Raw genomic sequence first — 19,873 nt, 5'->3', positions numbered from 1 at the left:
TTTTCAGATGGGAGGTATGTTCAAATGGGAGGTGTGTTTTCAGATGGGGGGTGTGTTTTCAAATGGGGGGTGTGTTCAGATGGGAGGTGTGTTTTCAAATGGGAGGTGTGTTTTCAGATGGGAGGTGTGTTTTCAAATGGGAGGTGTGTTTTCAAATGGGAGGTGTGTTTTCAAATGGGAGGTGTGTTTTCAAATGGGAGGTTGGTTTTCAAATGGGAGGTTGGTTTTCAGATGGGAGGTATGTTCAAATGGGAGGTGTGTTTTCAGATGGGGGGTGTGTTTTCAAATGGGGGGTGTGTTCAGATGGGAGGTGTGTTTTCAAATGGGAGGTGTGTTTTCAAATGGGAGGTGTGTTTTCAGATGGGAGGTGTGTTTTCAGATGGGAGGTGTGTTTTCAGATGGGAGGTGTGTTTTCAGATGGGAGGTGTGTTCTCAGATGGGAGGTGTGTTTTCAAATGGGAGGTGTACTGGGAGGTGTTGGAAATGGAAAATATCTTCTCATGTACCAGGTATGTAAACAATTTCATGAATTCTTAACAGCATAAATCTCTATTTAGAATGGAGATGTGACACTGTCTACTGGTCTGCCTACTGGTCTGCCTACTGGTCTGTCTGCTTTATACATTCATTCATTCTGCCTGGATTTTATTTCTAGTTGATCAATATAAATGTTATTTTCAACATGTTCTTGTGTATTGTCTTATCACCTGAGAGACAGAATCAGTTGAGTGAAGTCTTGGCTGTTAATGGGTTTGTTCTCAGCTGTAAATGAAAGTAGACAGACAACAGAGTTGCATGCTGGTGCAGGGTGACTATAGCAACCTGTAGAGCCGGTGGTCAGCTCACAGTGGCTTCCTGTAAGGATCAGGATGCAGAGTGCAAAGGCTCTTTCTCACATCCTGTTTCCTCACTTCCTCCTCATAGTGCATTGGAGAAGAAGGCCAGAGGGGAGGGACCTAGGACCTTCTCCTCCAATAAGGAGGCGGTCCAGATGCTCTAACGATGGAAATACATGTCCTCAAAGATTAGAACACAGTCGGGAAGAGGCGAGATCAGGAGGGACCAATGAGGCGGCAGATATGAGTGGAACAACAGGTCTTTGCTGTCCGGGATCCTTGGAACGTCACAACTCTTTACTGACTTTGTTGTCCCCATGGGGAAATTCTGTTGCAGTGTCATGTACACGTTTTAAATACAAAACAAATTGATAATACAACTTTCATAACAGTTACATACCAATACAAAAACAGTAGCCTGCTGGGTCGATAGGAACATTAACCCAAGCTATTTAGGAGAGATCTCATGTAACGGTATAACTTTACGTCCGTCCCCTCGCCGGGCGCGAACCAGGGACCCTCTGCACACATCAACAACTGACACCCACGAAGCATCGTTACCCATCACTCCACAAAGGCCGCGGCCCTTGCAGAGCAAGGGGCAACACTACTTCTAGGTTTCAGAGCAAGTGACGTAACTGATTGAAACGCTAGTAGCGCGTACCCGCTAACTAGCTAGCCATTTCACATCCGTTACACTCACACCTGGCACAAATTATTGTCTCATTCTGTTTTCCCTGTCGAGGGGTGCCCTATACCTGCGCCCAGAGGGGAGTAGTTCAAAGTCTGGGTACAGGGGGTGGCTTGGGTCTAAAATGATTTTGTGAGCCTTGCGGAGGGCCCTGAACTTAAAGATCTCATTCAGGCCTGTCTTTTTGACTCCAAGTACCTTGCTTGCTGTTGTGATAATCCTTCTCAGCATATTTCTCTGGTTAACAGTGGCATTGCCAAACCAACAAACATTACAAAAAGTTAAACTACTCTCATTGAAAGATTTGTAAAACAGAGTCCGTATAGTACAGTCAACATTAAAAGATCCCAGAGTCTCTGACTCTTTTTGTAGATCAGATCTGTACATTTACTCCACTGAAACGTATTGTCCAAGAGGACATCCTGACACATCTGATGTGACCCCATTTGAAGTTGACATTTTAAAATGGTTAAAGTAAGGCAGTGGTCACCAACCTCGCCTGAGCCGAGATCTCTTGGAGTCAAAATGCAGGCAGAGATGATCTACCCTTCTGAATAAAATAACAAACATACCTTAAAAAGCGTAAAGCCTCTGCAACATGAACCTATAAGCAACAGTTCTGTAGCTATGAGGCTTGTACATTAGGCTATAAGCTCAGTACATTATCACTGCATATTGGCTAGTCTTGAATTACCCTGCTAATGTTGTTCTCAGACCATTTAAAAAAAATGTATTTCAAAACGTGAGATATATACACTGCTCAAAAAAATAAAGGGAACACTTAAACAACACAATGTAACTCCAAGTCAATCACACTTCTGTGAAATCAAACTGTCCACTTAGGAAGCAACACTGATTGACAATAAATTTCACATGCTGTTGTGCAAATGGAGTAGACAAAAGGTGGAAATTATAGGCAATTAGCAAGACACCCCCAATAAAGGAGTGATTCTGCAGGTGGTGACCACACACCACTTCTCAGTTCCTATGCTTCCTGGCTGATGTTTTGGTCACTTTTGAATGCTGGCGGTGCTTTCACTCTAGTGGTAGCATGAGACAGAGTCTACAACCCACACAAGTGGCTCAGGTAGTGCAGTTCATCCAGGATGGCACATCAATGCGAGCTGTGGCAAAAAGGTTTGTTGTGTCTGTCAGCGTAGTGTCCAGAGCATGGAGGCGCTACCAGGAGACAGGCCAGTACATCAGGAGACGTGGAGGAGGCCGTAGGAGGGCAACAACCCAGCAGCAGGACCGCTACCTCCGCCTTTGTGGAGGCAATACATATTGATGCGCAGTCTGTCAGATGTATTTTTTTAATTTAATTTAATTTCACCTTTATTTAACCAGGTAAGCTAGTTGAGAACAAGTTCTCATTTACAACTGCGACCTGGCCAAGATAAAGCATAGCAGTTCGACACAAACAACAACACAGAGTTACACATGGAATAAACAAACATACAGTCAATAATACAGTAGAACAAAAACAAAAAGTCTATATACAGTGAGTGCAAATGAGGTAAGATAAGGGAGGTAAGGCAATAAATAGGCCATAGTGGCGAAGTAATTACAATATAGCAATAAACACTGGAATATTGGTATTAAAGAGGAACTATCGCAAAAAAAACTTTTCCGGTTGACAACGGGCTGTGGCATCCGTAATAGTCATATACATCAATTATAGTCCCAAACTTAACCCCAAAATACCAGAGACTAGAAAAAGGTCTTTACAAGCAGTCTGTCTGTCTGATGTCATAATACCATTACATCATCATCTTCATAAAATACCTTGATGATTAACATTCTGATGATCAGGATTTCTGATATTGATCTTCCCTAACAGATGCCTGTGATCTCACACTGGACCCAAACACAGCATACAGTCTCCTCTCTCTGTCTGAGGAGAACAGAAAGGTGACATGTAGGAGAGAGGAGCAGCCGTATCCTGATCACCCAGAGAGATTTAACTACTGGGACCAGGTGCTGTGTAGAGAGGGTCTGACTGGGCGCTGTTACTGGGAGGTAGAGAGGAGTGGGAGCAGGGCTGAAATAGGAGTGACATATAAAGGAATCAGCAGGAGAGGAGACAGTAATGACTGTGTGCTGGGAGTCAATAACAAGTCCTGGAGTCTATGGAGTTCTAGCGACAGCTACACTGCCTGGCTCAATAATAAGGAAACGGACATACCTGTCCCCTTCTCCAGCTCACACAGAGTAGGAGTGTATCTGGACTGGCCGGCCGGGCACTCTGTCCTTCTATAGAGCCTCCTCTGACACACTGACCCACCTGTACACATTCACCTCCACATTCACTGAGCCCATCTATCCAGGGTTTTGGGTTTGGTATGAATCCTCAGTGTCCCTGTATCAGGTAAAAACGTTTCATTAGGAAAGCTTGGATCTTATTGTTATTAACTGACGATTGTAAATAATGACGTTTGTAGAATGTTTATTTATGTCACATTGTTGACGCAACAACCCTGCTTCTGTTTGAACTCAGTTCCTCTATATGGGACGTTCCTGGTTCGGGTAAAGACAAATAAAGCTGGTGTTTTAAAACACATTAAAGATGTTTAATTTTTGGTATCCTATGAAAGAATGATGGGCTGTTAAATACATGTTGTGTTTGGTTGAAAGGCTCTGTCAGGAACCAACACAACACACACTTACACCCCTCTCCACTGTTGTAGACAAGGCAAACAGAACCACACACCCCTCTCCACTGTTGTAGACAAGGCAAACAGAACCATATGATAAGGAACACACAAACTCCAGAGGAATTCATTAAAATGTGATTCTGGTTTTATTTTAGGATACATAGAGGATGCTTCATAGACAACAATAATTAGAGATCTGCAATAACCTTTAACCTCACAGAACAATGTAAACAAACATAGCAATGCTTCTACTATTGTTAAGGGTTAACAGGAAATCAGCTCTCTATACAATAATGATTGGGCTGGTTAACAAGACAGGTATCATCATCACTGTAATCGTCATCACCGTCGTCATGGCCATATTATAAATCTTCTACAGTGGTTAATGCTGAAGCCGTCTCCTTGGTGTTACTGCCGCTATTTCAACCTGTCCACAACGTTTAAAACAACAACTACAGCAGGCATTGAGAACAACGTAGACACCTTGTGCTGTACATCAATAAGGAGTCCGGTAGTTTCACGAGGAAACCAGATGAATATGGCAAGATGCACTCTAATAGGACTACGTCCCAAACAAGTCAACATATATAATACAGCTTTTTATTTAGCGGTCCTGACTGCAAAAACCTGCCTTCAATTTTAAACATGGGTATATCTGTAGGTAAGTATGGTTATGTGTTAGTAAGTGGGGGGTTTAAAATAGACTGTTAGCCCTGACGTACAGTGAGTCTGGAACCCAGTTCTCCATTCCTTCAACCCAAAGGAAGTTCAGGAACAACAACATGCAGAAACACTACATCATCTAATATAATATTCTCCTTCACAAAATCCCAACGTCTGGGGTTGAGATAACCCAAGTCAAAAGGAAACATAATTGTTCTGTTAAAAAGAGCTAGGACACTCAGAGGACCCCACAGAACCCAAACTAGGACACCCAGAGGACCCCACAGAACCCAAACTAGGACACTCAGAGGACCCCACAGAACCCAAACTAGGACACTCAGAGGACCCCACAGAACCCAAACTAGGACACCCAGAGGACCCCACAGAACCCAAACTAGGACACTCAGAGGACCCCACAGAACCCAAACTAGGACACTCAGAGGACCCCACAGAACCCAAACTAGGACATCATCTCAAGGTCAGGGGCTAAAGAGTCGGCGTGCGGCGGCCATTTTGTATCATTACAACCTCGTTTGGGTTAGCTTGCTGCTAACCACTCCTGTCAGGTGTGTTTGTTCTAAAACATCTGACTGTGCCTTCATCTGTTAGGGAGTTGGAGGGTTTGTGTGATATGACCAAAATAAGACTATGTTTTGTGCTTCTGCCTTTTGCAGGCGTATCATTAGGACATTACTGTGACATGAGGAATGCTAGGACTGCCACATTAGCAATGGGACAAATTCAAGTGTGTGTGTGTGTGTGTGTATGGTGTGTGTTTGAGTATGTGTTAAAGGGAGACTTCGGGATTGTGGCAGTGAGGCCCTTTATCCACTTCCCCAGAGTCAGATGAACTCATAGATACCATTTTTATGTCTCTGTGTCTCCAGGTTGAAGGAAGTTAGAGGTAGTTTCACGAGCCAATGTTTCCAGTCATTGTGCTAATGCTAGTTAGCAATTGCGCTAGCGCTAGTTAGCAATTGCGCTAGTTAGCAACTTCCTTCGAACAGCACACAGATACATAAAAATGGTATCCACGAGTATCATCTGACTCTGGGGAAGGAGAAAAAGCCCTTCATTGCCAAAATCCCGTAGCATCCCTTTAAGTGTACGCGTTACTGTGTGAACCTCTGTTATAGGTTAAGACTCTTGTGCTTCCTCTCCCCTACACCGCATCCCCAGTTGGTCTTGGCCTATGTTGGTTTGGCCCAGTCCAGTGTGGACGGGACCGGGGCAGGGTTCTAGTTGTGTTCTGCCAGGACGTCGCTGAACACGTTCAGGAACATGTGAACATGGTACTCTTTAAACACCAGAGCAGGACGGAACCGGATGGACCGATCTCCACAGCCACCCAGCAGAACACCTGAGAGACAGAGAAGATAGAGGTTACACAGAAGATCACCAGCGTGGAGTGTGTACGCAGGTGTTTCTGTCTGTCTGTCCATCCATATGTGTGTGTGTGGGTTGTGTGTTTGTACACGGGAGTGTCTCTATCCACCCAGCCATCCGTCTGTCTGTCTGTCTGTCCATCCATCTGTGGGTGTGTGTGTGTGGGGGGGTTGTGTGTGAATAGTGTGTCTTACCCTTGTCCCGGGCTCTGAGGATGATGCTGTTGCGTGTGGCGTCATCACGGATGTCGATGGCACAGAATGTCCCCTGTCCCCGAGCACTGCTCAACAGGTTAGGGTACTGGTCCTGAAGGAGAGGTACAGACGTTAGCATGCACACACAACGTCTCTGGTACCTGTAGTTGGTAGAGTCTCTGTCTCTGGTACCTGTAGTTGGTAGAGTCTCTGGTACCTGTAGTTGGTAGAGTCTCTGGTACCTGTAGTTGGTAGAGTCTCTGTCTCTAGTACCTGTAGTTGGTAGAGTCTCTGTCTCTGGTACCTGTAGTTGGTAGAGTCTCTGTCTCTGGTACCTGTAGTTGGTAGAGTCTCTGGTACCTGTAGTTGGTAGAGTCTCTGTCTCTAGTACCTGTAGTTGGTAGAGTCTCTGTCTCTAGTACCTGTAGTTGGTAGAGTCTCTGTCTCTAGTACCTGTAGTTGGTAGAGTCTCTGGTACCTGTAGTTGGTAGAGTCTCTGGTACCTGTAGTTGGTAGAGTCTCTGTCTCTGGTACCTGTAGTTGGTAGAGTCTCTGTCTCTAGTACCTGTAGTTGGTAGAGTCTCTGTCTCTAGTACCTGTAGTTGGTAGAGTCTCTGGTACCTGTAGTTGGTAGAGTCTCTGGTACCTGTAGTTGGTAGAGTCTCTGTCTCTAGTACCTGTAGTTGGTAGAGTCTCTGTCTCTAGTACCTGTAGTTGGTAGAGTCTCTGGTACCTGTAGTTGGTAGAGTCTCTAGTACCTGTAATTGGTAGAGACTCTGGTACCTGTAGTTGGTAGAGTCTCTAGTGCCTGTAGTTGTTAGAGTCTCTGGTACCTGTAGTTGGTAGAGACTCTGGTACCTGTAGTTGGTAGAGTCTCTGTCTCTAGTACCTGTTGTTGGTAGAGTCTCTGTCTCTAGTACCTGTTGTTGGTAGAGTCTCTGTCTCTAGTACCTGTAGTTGGTAGAGTCTCTGGTACCTGTAGTTGGTAGAGTCTCTAGTGCCTGTAGTTGGTAGAGTCTCTGTCTCTAGTACCTGTAGTTGGTAGAGTCTCTGTCTCTAGTGCCTGTAGTTGGTAGTCTCTGGTACCTGTAGTTGGTAGAGTCTCTGGTACCTGTAGTTGGTAGAGTCTCTGGTACCTGTAGTTGGTAGAGTCTCTGGTACCTGTAGTTGGTAGAGTCTCTAGTACCTGTAGTTGGTAGAGTCTCTAGTCCCTGTAGTTGGTAGAGTCTCTGGTCCCTGTAGTTGGTAGAGTCTCTAGTCCCTGTAGTTGGTAGAGTCTCTAGTCCCTGTAGTTGGTAGAGTCTCTGGTACCTGTAGTTGGTAGAGTCTCTAGTACCTGTAATTGGTAGAGACTCTGGTACCTGTAGTTGGTAGAGTCTCTAGTGCCTGTAGTTGTTAGAGTCTCTGGTACCTGTAGTTGGTAGAGACTCTGGTACCTGTAGTTGGTAGAGTCTCTGTCTCTAGTACCTGTTGTTGGTAGAGTCTCTGTCTCTAGTACCTGTTGTTGGTAGAGTCTCTGTCTCTAGTACCTGTAGTTGGTAGAGTCTCTGGTACCTGTAGTTGGTAGAGTCTCTAGTGCCTGTAGTTGGTAGAGTCTCTGTCTCTAGTACCTGTAGTTGGTAGAGTCTCTGTCTCTAGTGCCTGTAGTTGGTAGTCTCTGGTACCTGTAGTTGGTAGAGTCTCTGGTACCTGTAGTTGGTAGAGTCTCTGGTACCTGTAGTTGGTAGAGTCTCTGGTACCTGTAGTTGGTAGAGTCTCTAGTACCTGTAGTTGGTAGAGTCTCTAGTCCCTGTAGTTGGTAGAGTCTCTGGTCCCTGTAGTTGGTAGAGTCTCTAGTCCCTGTAGTTGGTAGAGTCTCTAGTCCCTGTAGTTGGTAGAGTCTCTGGTACCTGGAGTTGGTAGAGTCTCTGGTACCTGGAGTTGGTAGAGTCTCTGGTACCTGGAGTTGGTAGAGTCTCTGTCTCTAGTACCTGTAGTTGGTAGAGTCTCTGTCTCTAGTCCCTGTAGTTGGTAGAGTCTCTGGTACCTGTAGTTGGTAGAGTCTCTGGTACCTGTAGTTGGTAGAGTCTCTGGTACCTGTAGTTGGTAGAGTCTCTAGTACCTGTAGTTGGTAGAGTCTCTGGTACCTGGAGTTGGTAGAGTCTCTGGTCCCTGTAGTTGGTAGAGTCTCTGGTACCTGTAGTTGGTAGAGTCTCTAGTCCCTGTAGTTGGTAGAGTCTCTGGTACCTGGAGTTGGTAGAGTCTCTGGTACCTGGAGTTGGTAGAGTCTCTGGTACCTGGAGTTGGTAGAGTCTCTGTCTCTAGTACCTGTAGTTGGTAGAGTCTCTGTCTCTAGTACCTGTAGTTGGTAGAGTCTCTGTCTCTAGTACCTGTAGTTGGTAGAGTCTCTGGTACCTGTAGTTGGTAGAGTCTCTGGTACCTGTAGTTGGTAGAGTCTCTGGTACCTGTAGTTGGTAGAGTCTCTGTCTCTAGTGCCTGTAGTTGGTAGAGTCTCTGGTACCTGTAGTTGGTAGAGTCTCTGGTACCTGTAGTTGGTAGAGTCTCTGTCTCTAGTACCTGTAGTTGGTAGAGTCTCTGTCTCTAGTGCCTGTAGTTGGTAGAGTCTCTGGTACCTGTAGTTGGTAGAGTCTCTAGTACCTGTAGTTGGTAGAGTCTCTGGTACCTGTAGTTGGTAGAGTCTCTGTCTCTAGTACCTGTAGTTGGTAGAGTCTCTAGTACCTGTAGTTGGTAGAGTCTCTGGTACCTGTAGTTGGTAGAGTCTCTGGTACCTGTAGTTGGTAGAGTCTCTGGTACCTGTAGTTGGTAGAGTCTCTGGTACCTGTAGTTGGTAGAGTCTCTGGTACCTGTAGTTGGTAGAGTCTCTGGTACCTGTAGTTGGTAGAGTCTCTAGTCCCTGTAGTTGGTAGAGTCTCTGGTACCTGTAGTTGGTAGAGTCTCTGTCTCTAGTCCCTGTAGTTGGTAGAGTCTCTGGTACCTGTAGTTGGTAGAGTCTCTGGTACCTGTAGTTGGTAGAGTCTCTAGTCCCTGTAGTTGGTAGAGTCTCTGGTACCTGTAGTTGGTAGAGTCTCTGTCTCTAGTCCCTGTAGTTGGTAGAGTCTCTGGTACCTGTAGTTGGTAGAGTCTCTGGTACCTGTAGTTGGTAGAGTCTCTGTCTCTGGTACCTGTAGTTGGTAGAGTCTCTAGTCCCTGTAGTTGGTAGAGTCTCTGGTACCTGTAGTTGGTAGAGTCTCTGGTACCTGTAGTTGGTAGAGTCTCTGTCTCTGGTACCTGTAGTTGGTAGAGTCTCTGTCTCTAGTACCTGTAGTTGGTAGAGTCTCTGGTACCTGTTGTTGGTAGAGTCTCTGTCTCTAGTACCTGTAGTTGGTAGAGTCTCTGTCTCTAGTGCCTGTAGTTGGTAGAGTCTCTGGTACCTGTAGTTGGTAGAGTCCCTGTAGCAGAGTCTTCCCAGAGCGGGTCACCTCTTCCAGAAGGTTCTCTCGGCGGATCACGTTCAGAACCTCAGCCAGGAACAGGTTCTTAGACGGGTCACCCATCCACGTGTTAAAGATACGGTAGGCCTGGGAAAGAAAACACACACAGCCACAATACGGTTATACATTGTACACATAAACAAAGTGTGTGTGTGCGTGTGTGTGTGTGCATGTGTGTGTCCTGTCTGTACCTTATATGCCTGCGTGTGTGTGTGTGTGTGTGTGTGTGTGTGTCCTGTGTGTGTGTGTGTGTGTGTGTGTCCTGTGTGTGTGTGTGTGTGTGTGTGTGTGTGTGTGTGTGTCCTGTGTGTACTGTGTGTGTGTGTGTGTGTGTGTGTGTGTGTGTGTGTGTGTCCTGTATGTACCTTATACGCCTGCGTGTGTGTGTGTGTGTGTGTGTGTGTCCTGTGTGTGTCCTGTGTGTGTATGTGTGTGTCCTGTGTGTGTATGTGTGTGTCCTGTGTGTGTCCTGTGTGTGTATGTGTGTGTCCTGTGTGTGTATGTGTGTGTCCTGTGTGTGTCCTGTGTGTGTATGTGTGTTACCTTGTCTGCCTGCAGCTCGTCTTTATGGTAGAAACCTCCAGTGAGCATCTTCTTGCTGAAGGAGACGATGTCAGCAGGGTCGTCCATCCCCCAGTGTTCATGAGCCCAGAACTTCCCGGTAGCTCCTCCACCTGTCTGCACCTCATCCACATGGAACGCACTGCCATGCTGAGAGAGGGTGAGGAGGGGAGGAGGGGGGACGAGGGGAGGAGGGGGGAGGAGGGGAGGATGTTTTGTTCCTTCCATGATGGATGGATGGACTTTATTTCAGTGTCACCCCAGACTACCATGTGTTAGGGCTGGGCGATATGACGATATATATCGTGTGACGATAGAAAAACGTCTATGGTTTTATATTATGCTCTATCGTTTATTTCATTGTGTCGCAAATCACACTCTTTACGGCAATATTTGTAGTCAATTGGACGACGCTTTGCGTTGTGGAAGGACATTTGCAACACAAACAAACATGGAAGAGAGTGAAAGTGACACAGAGTACAGAGACACGGAGCTCATATCTAAAAGAGGGGCTACTTCGGTCGCATGGACTTGGTTTGGGTATGAAAAGTCTGACATGGACCAGAAAACCGTCCACTGCTAAATATTCTGCAGGCCGGTCCCGACAACAGACTCAAACACCACTAACCTCCTTTACCACCCGACAACAGACTCAAACACCACTAACCTCTATAACCACCCGACAACAGACTCAAACACCACTAACCTCTATAACCACCCGACAACAGACTCAAACACCACTAACCTCTATAACCACCCGACAACAGACTCAAACACCACTAACCTCCTTTACCACCTGACAACAGACTCAAACACCACTAACCTCTATAACCACCTGACAACAGACTCAAACACCACTAACCTCCTTTACCACCTGACAACAGACTCAAACACCACTAACCTCCTTTACCACCCGACAACAGACTCAAACACCACTAACCTCTATAACCACCTGACAACAGACTCAAACACCACTAACCTCTATAACCACCCGACAACAGACTCAAACACCACTAACCTCCTTTACCACCTGACAACAGACTCAAACACCACTAACCTCTATAACCACCCGACAACAGACTCAAACACCACTAACCTCTATAACCACCCGACAACAGACTCAAACACCACTAACCTCTATAACCACCCGACAACAGACTCAAACACCACTAACCTCTATAACCACCCGACAACAGACTCAAACACCACTAACCTCTATAACCACCTGACAACAGACTCAAACACCACTAACCTCTATAACCACCTGACAACAGACTCAAACACCACTAACCTCCTTTACCACCCGACAACAGACTCAAACACCACTAACCTCTATAACCACCCGACAACAGACTCAAACACCACTAACCTCTATAACCACCCGACAACAGACTCAAACACCACTAACCTCTATAACCACCCGACAACAGACTCAAACACCACTAACCTCTTTTACCACCTGACAACAGACTCAAACACCACTAACCTCTATAACCACCCGACAACAGACTCAAACACCACTAACCTCCTTTACCACCTGACAACAGACTCAAACACCACTAACCTCCTTTACCACCTGACAACAGACTCAAACACCACTAACCTCCTTTACCACCCGACAACAGGCTCAAACACCACTAACCTCCTTTACCACCTGCGCAAGAATCATGTGAAACAGTACGCAGAGAGTCTACGGACGAGACCCAAAGAAGTACAGTCAAGTGCTCAAAACTAAACCCTGACTCAGACGTTGAAGAGGCGTTTGCCCGCGGCACACCATATGGCAAAGAATCCCGAAGATGGAAGGAGATAACAGCTGCCGTTACAACTTACATCTGCAAAGACATGGCCCCAATTTACACGGTCGAGTAACGGGTGAGTTGGTGCCAACACTCGACCCAAGGTACCAAATGCACATTGATACGTGACACGTATTAATGGCAAAAATAACATGCCAAACAGGCAAGCCCCCATATATATATTTTAGGCCTATATTTATTTTGTTTGCAACAATAGTTGAAGTGTTTTCTATTTACATTTTATACATTAATATTTAATATTTTGTTAAAATGCTTAATTGAAAATTAAATTAAAATTCTAAATAAAAGGAGAAATAATCAAATGTGAGTAAGTACCTTTTATTTGTTGAGTTTAATTAAAAATGTAATAAGAAATAGGTCTTTACATGTGGTCATTTTATATAAAATATTTATTCATTGAATTTACAGAAAATGTGCTATATCGTGATATGTATCGTTATCAGGATATGAAATGACCTATATCGGGATATGAGATTTTGGCCATATTGCCCAGCCCTACCTTGTTAATGACTCTCATCCTCTTCCTCCCTCTCCAGTCTACCTTGTTAATGACTCTCATCCTCTTCCTCCCTCTCCAGTCTACCTTGTGTATGACTCTCATCCCTCCCTCTCCAGTCTACCTTGTTAATGACTCTCATCCCCCCCCTCCCTCTCCAGTCTACCTTGTTAATGACTCTCATCCCCCCCCTCCCTCTCCAGTCTACCTTGTTAATGACTCTCATCCCCCCCCTCCCTCTCCAGTCTACCTTGTGTATGACTCTCATCCCTCCCTCTCCAGTCTACCTTGTTAATGACTCTCCTCCCTCCCTCTCCAGTCTACCTTGTGTATGACTCTCATCCCTCCCTCTCCAGTCTACCTTGTTAATGACTCTCCTCCCTCCCTCTCCAGTCTACCTTGTGTATGACTCTCATCCCCTCCCTCTCCAGTCTACCTTGTTAATGACTCTCATCCCCCCCTCCCTCTCCAGTCTACCTTGTTAATGACTCTCATCCCCCCCCTCCCTCTCCAGTCTACCTTGTGTATGACTCTCATCCCTCCCTCTCCAGTCTACCTTGTTAATGACTCTCCTCCCTCCCTCTCCAGTCTACCTTGTGTATGACTCTCATCCCCTCCCTCTCCAGTCTACCTTGTTAATGACTCTCATCCCCTCCCTCTCCAGTCTACCTTGTTAATGACTCTCATCCCCTCCCTCTCCAGTCTACCTTGTATGACTCTCATCCCCTCCCTCTCCAGACTACCTTGTTAATGACTCTCCCCCCTCCACACTCCCCTCCCTCCCTACTCCCCTCCCTCCCTCCCTCCCTCTCCAGTCTACCTTGTGTATGACTCTCATCCCCTCTCTCTCCAGACTACCTTGTTAATGACTCTCATCCCCTCCACACTCCCCTCCCTCCCTACTCCCCTCCCTCCCTCCCTCCCTCTCCAGTTTACCTTGTGTATGACTCTCATCCCCTCCCTCCCTCTCCAGACAACATTGTGTATGACTCTCATCCCTCCCTCTCCAGTCTACCTTGTTAATGACTCTCATCCCCTCCCTCTCCAGTCTACCTTGTGTATGACTCTCATCCCCTCCCCCCCTCTCCAGTCTACCTTGTGTATGACTCTCATCCCCTCCCTCTCCAGTCTACCTTGTGTATGACTCTCATCCCCTCCCCCCCTCTCCAGTCTACCTTGTGTATGACTCTCATCCCCTCCCTCTCCAGTCTACCTTGTGTATGACTCTCATCCCCCCCCTCCCTCTCCAGTCTACCTTGTGTATGACTCTCATCCCCCCCCTCCCTCTCCAGTCTACCTTGTGTATGACTCTCATCCCCTCCCTCTCCAGTCTACCTTGTGTATGACTCTCATCCCCCCCTCCCTCTCCAGTCTACCTTGTGTATGACTCTCATCCCCTCCCCCCCTCTCCAGTCTACCTTGTGTATGACTCTCATCCCCCCCCTCCCTCTCCAGTCTACCTTGTGTATGACTCTCATCCCCTCCCTCCCTCTCCAGTCTACCTTGTGTATGACTCTCATCCCCCTCCTCCCTCTCCAGTCTACCTTGTGTATGACTCTCATCCCCCCCCCCTCTCCAGTCTACCTTGTGTATGACTCTCATCCCCCCCCTCCCTCTCCAGTCTACCTTGTGTATGACTCTCATCCCCCCCCCTCCCTCTCCAGTCTACCTTGTGTATGACTCTCATCCCCCCCCTCCCTCTCCAGACTACAGTGTGTATGACTCTCCCCACCTCCCTCTCCAGACTACAGTGTGTATGACTCTCCCCCCCCCCTCCAGACTACATTGTGTATGACTCCCCCCCCCCCCCCTCTCCAGACTACAGTGTGTATGACTCTCCCCCCCTCCCTCTCCAGACTACAGTGTGTATGACTCTCATCCCCCCCCTCCCTCTCCAGTCTACCTTGTGTATGACTCTCAACCCCCCCCTCCCTCTCCAGACTACAGTGTGTATGACTCTCCCCCCCTCCCTCTCCAGACTACAGTGTGTATGACTCTCATCCCCCCCCTCCCTCTCCAGTCTACCTTGTGTATGACTCTCATCCCCCCCCTCCCTCTCCAGTCTACCTTGTGTATGACTCTCATCCCCCCCCTCCCTCTCCAGACTACAGTGTGTATGACTCCCCCCCCCCTCCCTCTCCAGACTACAGTGTGTATGACTCTCCCCCCCTCCCTCTCCAGTCTACCTTGTGTATGACTCTCATCCCCCCCCTCCCTCTCCAGTCTACCTTGTGTATGACTCTCATCCCCCCCCTCCCTCTCCAGACTACAGTGTGTATGACTCTCATCCCCCCCCTCCCTCTCCAGTCTACCTTGTGTATGACTCTCATCCCCCCCCTCCCTCTCCAGTCTACCTTGTGTATGACTCTCATCCCCCCCTCTACCTCCAGACTACAGTGTGTATGACTCCCCCCCCCCCTCTCTCTCCAGACTACAGTGTGTATGACTCTCCCCCCCCCTCCAGACTACAGTGTGTATGACTCTCCCCCCCTCCTCCCTCTCCAGACTACATTGTGTATGACTCCCCCCCCCCCTCCAGACTACAGTGTGTATGACTCCCCCCCCCCTCCCTCTCCAGACTACAGTGTGTATGACTCTCCCCCCCCCTCCAGACTACAGTGTGTATGACTCTCCCCCCCCCCTCCAGACTACAGTGTGTATGACTCCCCCCCCCCCCTCCCTCTCCAGACTACATTGTCTATGACTCCCCCCCCTCCAGACTACATTGTGTATGACTCCCCCCCCCCCTCCCTCTCCAGACTACATTGTCTATGACTCCCCCCCCTCCAGACTACATTGTGTATGACTCCCCCCCCCTCCAGACTACAGTGTGTATGACTCTCCCCCCCCTCCTCTCTCTCCAGACTACAGTGTGTATGACTCTCCCCCCCCCTCCAGACTACAGTGTGTATGACTCTCCCCCCCTCCTCCCTCTCCAGACTACATTGTCTATGACTCCCCCCCCCTCCAGACTACAGTGTGTATGACTCTCCCCCCCTCCTCTCTCTCCAGACTACAGTGTGTATGACTCTCCCCCCCCTCCAGACTACAGTGTGTATGACTCTCCCCCCTCCTCTCTCTCCAGACTACAGTGTGTATGACTCTCCCCCCTCCTCTCTCTCCAGACTACAGTGTGTATGACTCTCCCCCCTCCTCTCTCTCCAGACTACAGTGTGTATGACTCCCCCCTCCTCCTCCCTCTCCAGACTACAGTGTGTATGACTCTCCCCCCTCCTCTCTCTCCAGACTACAGTGTGTATGACTCTCCCCCCTCCTCTCTCTCCAGACTACAGTGTGTATGACTCCCCCCTCCTCCTCTCTCTCCAGACTACAGTGTGTATGACCCTCCCCCCCTCCTCCCTCTCCAGACTACAGTGTGTATGACTCCCCCCCCCCTCCTCTCTCTCCAGACTACAGTGTGTATGACTCTCCCACCCCCCTCCAGACTACATTGTGTATGACTCTCCCCCCCTCCTCCCTCTCCAGACTACAGTGTGTATGACTCTCCCCCCCCTCCAGACTACAGTGTGTATGACTCTCCCCCCCTCCTCCCTCTCTCCAGACTACAGTGTGTATGACTCTCCCCCCCTCCTCCCTCTCTCCAGACTACAGTGTGTATGACTCTCTCCCCCCCCTCCAGACTACAGTGTGTATGACTCTCCCCCCCCTCCTCTCTCTCCAGACTACAGTGTGTATGACTCTCCCCCCCTCCTCCCTCTCTCCAGACTACAGTGTGTATGACTCTCCCCCCCTCCTCCCTCTCTCCAGACTACAGTGTGTATGACTCTCTCCCCCCTCCAGACTACAGTGTGTATGACTCTCCCCCCCCCTCCTCTCTCTCCAGACTACAGTGTGTATGACTCTCCCCCCCCTCCTCTCTCTCCAGACTACAGTGTGTATGACTCCCCCCCCCCTCCAGACTACAGTGTGTATGACTCTCCCCCCCCCTCCTCTCTCTCCAGACTACAGTGTGTATGACTCTCCCCCCCCCTCCCTCTCCAGACTACAGTGTGTATGACCCCCCCCCTCCTCTCTCTCCAGACTACAGTGTGTATGACTCTCTCCCCCCCCTCTCTCTCCAGACTACAGTGTGTATGACTCTCCCCCCCTCCTCTCTCTCCAGACTACAGTGTGTATGACTCTCCCCCCCTCCTCCCTCTCCAGACTACAGTGTGTATGACTCTCCCCCCCTCCTCCCTCTCCAGACTACAGTGTGTATGACTCTCCCCCCCCCTCCAGACTACAGTGTGTATGACTCTCCCCCCCCCTCCAGACTACAGTGTGTATGACTCTCTCCCCCCCCTCCAGACTACAGTGTGTATGACTCTCCCCCCCTCCTCCCTCTCCAGACTACAGTGTGTATGACTCTCTCCCCCCCCTCCAGACTACAGTGTGTATGACTCTCCCCCCCCTCCAGACTACAGTGTGTATGACTCTCTCCCCCCCCTCCAGACTACAGTGTGTATGACTCCCCCCCTCCTCTCTCTCCAGACTACAGTGTGTATGACTCTCCCCCCCCTCCCTCTCCAGACTACAGTGTGTATGACTCCCCCCCCCTCCTCTCTCTCCAGACTACAGTGTGTATGACTCCCCCCCCCCCTCCCTCTCCAGACTACAGTGTGTATGACTCTCCCCCCCCTCCCTCTCCAGACTACAGTGTGTATGACTCTCCCCCCCCCTCCAGACTACAGTGTGTATGACTCCCCCCCTCCTCTCTCTCCAGACTACAGTGTGTATGACTCTCCCCCCCCTCCCTCTCCAGACTACAGTGTGTATGACTCTCCCCCCCCTCCCTCTCCAGACTACAGTGTGTATGACTCCCCCCCCCTCCTCTCTCTCCAGACTACAGTGTGTATGACTCCCCCCCCCCCTCCCTCTCCAGACTACAGTGTGTATGACTCTCCCCCCCTCCCTCTCCAGACTACAGTGTGTATGACTCTCCCCCCCCCTCTCTCTCCAGACTACAGTGTGTATGACTCCCCCCCCCCTCCCTCTCCAGACTACAGTGTGTATGACTCTCCCCCCCCTCCCTCTCCAGACTACAGTGTGTATGACTCTCCCCCCCCCCTCCCTCTCCAGACTACAGTGTGTATGACTCTCCCCTCCTCCTCTCTCTCCAGACTACAGTGTGTATGACTCCCCCCCCCCTCCCTCTCCAGACTACAGTGTGTATGACTCTCCCCCCCCTCCCCTCTCCAGACTACAGTGTGTATGACTCCCCCCCCCTCCTCCCTCTCCAGACTACAGTGTGTATGACTCCCCCCCCTCCTCTCTCTCCAGACTACAGTGTGTATGACTCTCCCCCCTCCTCCCTCTCCAGACTACAGTGTGTATGACTCCCCCCCCCCTCCTCCCTCTCCAGACTACAGTGTGTATGACTCCCCCCCCTCCTCTCTCTCCAGACTACAGTGTGTATGACTCCCCGCCTCCTCTCCCTCCAGACTACAGTGTGTATGACTCTCCCCCCCTCCTCTCCCTCCAGACTACAGTGTGTATGACTCCCCCCCCCTCCTCTCCCTCCAGACTACAGTGTGTATGACCTCCTCCCCCCTCCCTCTCCCTCCAGACTACAGTGTGTATGACTCCCCCCCCCTCCTCTCCCTCCAGACTACAGTGTGTATGACTCTCCCCCCCTCCTCTCCCTCCAGACTACAGTGTGTATGACTCCCCCCCCCTCCTCTCCCTCCAGACTACAGTGTGTATGACTCTCCCCCCCCCCTCCCTCTCCAGACTACAGTGTGTATGACTCTCCCCCCCTCCTCTCTCTCCAGACTACAGTGTGTATGACTCCCCCCTCCTCTCTCTCCAGACTACAGTGTGTATGACCCTCCCCCCCTCCTCTCTCTCCAGACTACAGTGTGTATGACTCTCCCCCCTCCTCCCTCTCTCTCCAGACTACAGTGTGTATGACTCCCCCCCTCCTCTCTCTCCAGACTACAGTGTGTATGACCCTCCCCCCCTCCTCCCTCTCCAGACTACAGTGTGTATGACTCCTCCCCTCCTCCTCTCCCTCCAGACTACAGTGTGTATGACCCTCCCCCTCCTCCCTCTCCAGACTACAGTGTGTATGACCCTCCCCTCCTCCTCTCTCTCCAGACTACAGTGTGTATGACCCTCCCCCTCCTCCCCCTCCAGACTACAGTGTGTATGACTCTCCCCCTCCTCTCTCTCCAGACTACAGTGTGTATGACTCTCCCCCTCCTCTCTCTCCAGACTACAGTGTGTATGACTCTCCCCCCCCTCCCTCTCCAGACTACAGTGTGTATGACTCCCCCCCCCTCCTCTCTCTCCAGACTACAGTGTGTATGACTCTCCCCCTCCTCTCTCTCCAGACTACAGTGTGTATGACTCTCCCCCCCTCCCTCTCCAGACTACAGTGTGTATGACTCCCACCCCCTCCCTCTCCAGACTACAGTGTGTATGACTCCCCCCCCTCCTCTCTCTCCAGACTACAGTGTGTATGACTCCCCCCCCCCTCCCTCTCCAGACTACAGTGTGTATGACTCTCCCCCCCCTCTCTCTCCAGACTACAGTGTGTATGACTCCCCCCTCCCTCTCTCTCCAGACTACAGTGTGTATGACCCTCCCCCCCTCCTCCCTCTCCAGACTACAGTGTGTATGACTCCCCCCCCCTCCTCTCTCCAGACTACAGTGTGTATGACTCTCCCCCCCCCTCTCCCTCCAGACTACAGTGTGTATGACTCTCCCCCCTCCCTCTCCAGACTACAGTGTGTATGACTCCCCCCCCCCTCCTCTCTCTCCAGACTACAGTGTGTATGACTCCCCCCCCCCTCCCCCTCCAGACTACAGTGTGTATGACTCTCCCCCCCCATCCCTCTCCAGACTACAGTGTGTATGACTCTCCCCCCCCATCTCTCTCCAGACTACAGTGTGTATGACTCTCCCCCCCCCTCCTCCCTCTCCAGACTACAGTGTGTATGACTCTCCCCCCCCCATCCCTCTCCAGACTACAGTGTGTATGACTCTCATCCCCCCCTCCCTCTCCAGTCTACCTTGTGTATGACTCTCCCCCCCCTCCCTCTCCAGACTACAGTGTGTATGACTCCCCCCCCCTCCTCTCTCCAGACTACAGTGTGTATGA

General features: G+C 49.6%; 1 protein-coding gene across 1 annotated transcript in view; it reads right to left on the bottom strand.

Moving 5' to 3' along the window:
- Positions 1-4,304: 4,304 nt before the first annotated feature.
- LOC129844924 (4-aminobutyrate aminotransferase, mitochondrial-like) overlaps positions 4,305-19,873 on the bottom strand; it is a 74,345-nt gene continuing 58,776 nt past the window's right edge. The window contains exons 13-16 of the mRNA XM_055913085.1: positions 10,438-10,605; positions 9,835-9,981; positions 6,425-6,536; positions 4,305-6,204 (exon numbers count right to left, since the gene is read on the bottom strand). Of these exons, the coding sequence (XP_055769060.1) occupies positions 6,083-6,204; positions 6,425-6,536; positions 9,835-9,981; positions 10,438-10,605 (549 nt within the window). The 3' untranslated portion in view covers positions 4,305-6,082. The remainder of the gene's footprint in view (positions 6,205-6,424; positions 6,537-9,834; positions 9,982-10,437; positions 10,606-19,873) is intronic.

Source organism: Salvelinus fontinalis, unplaced genomic scaffold, assembly GCF_029448725.1.
Source record: "Salvelinus fontinalis isolate EN_2023a unplaced genomic scaffold, ASM2944872v1 scaffold_0250, whole genome shotgun sequence".
NCBI lineage: Eukaryota > Metazoa > Chordata > Actinopteri > Salmoniformes > Salmonidae > Salvelinus > Salvelinus fontinalis.
This window is presented reverse-complemented; position numbering and strand designations above follow the sequence as displayed.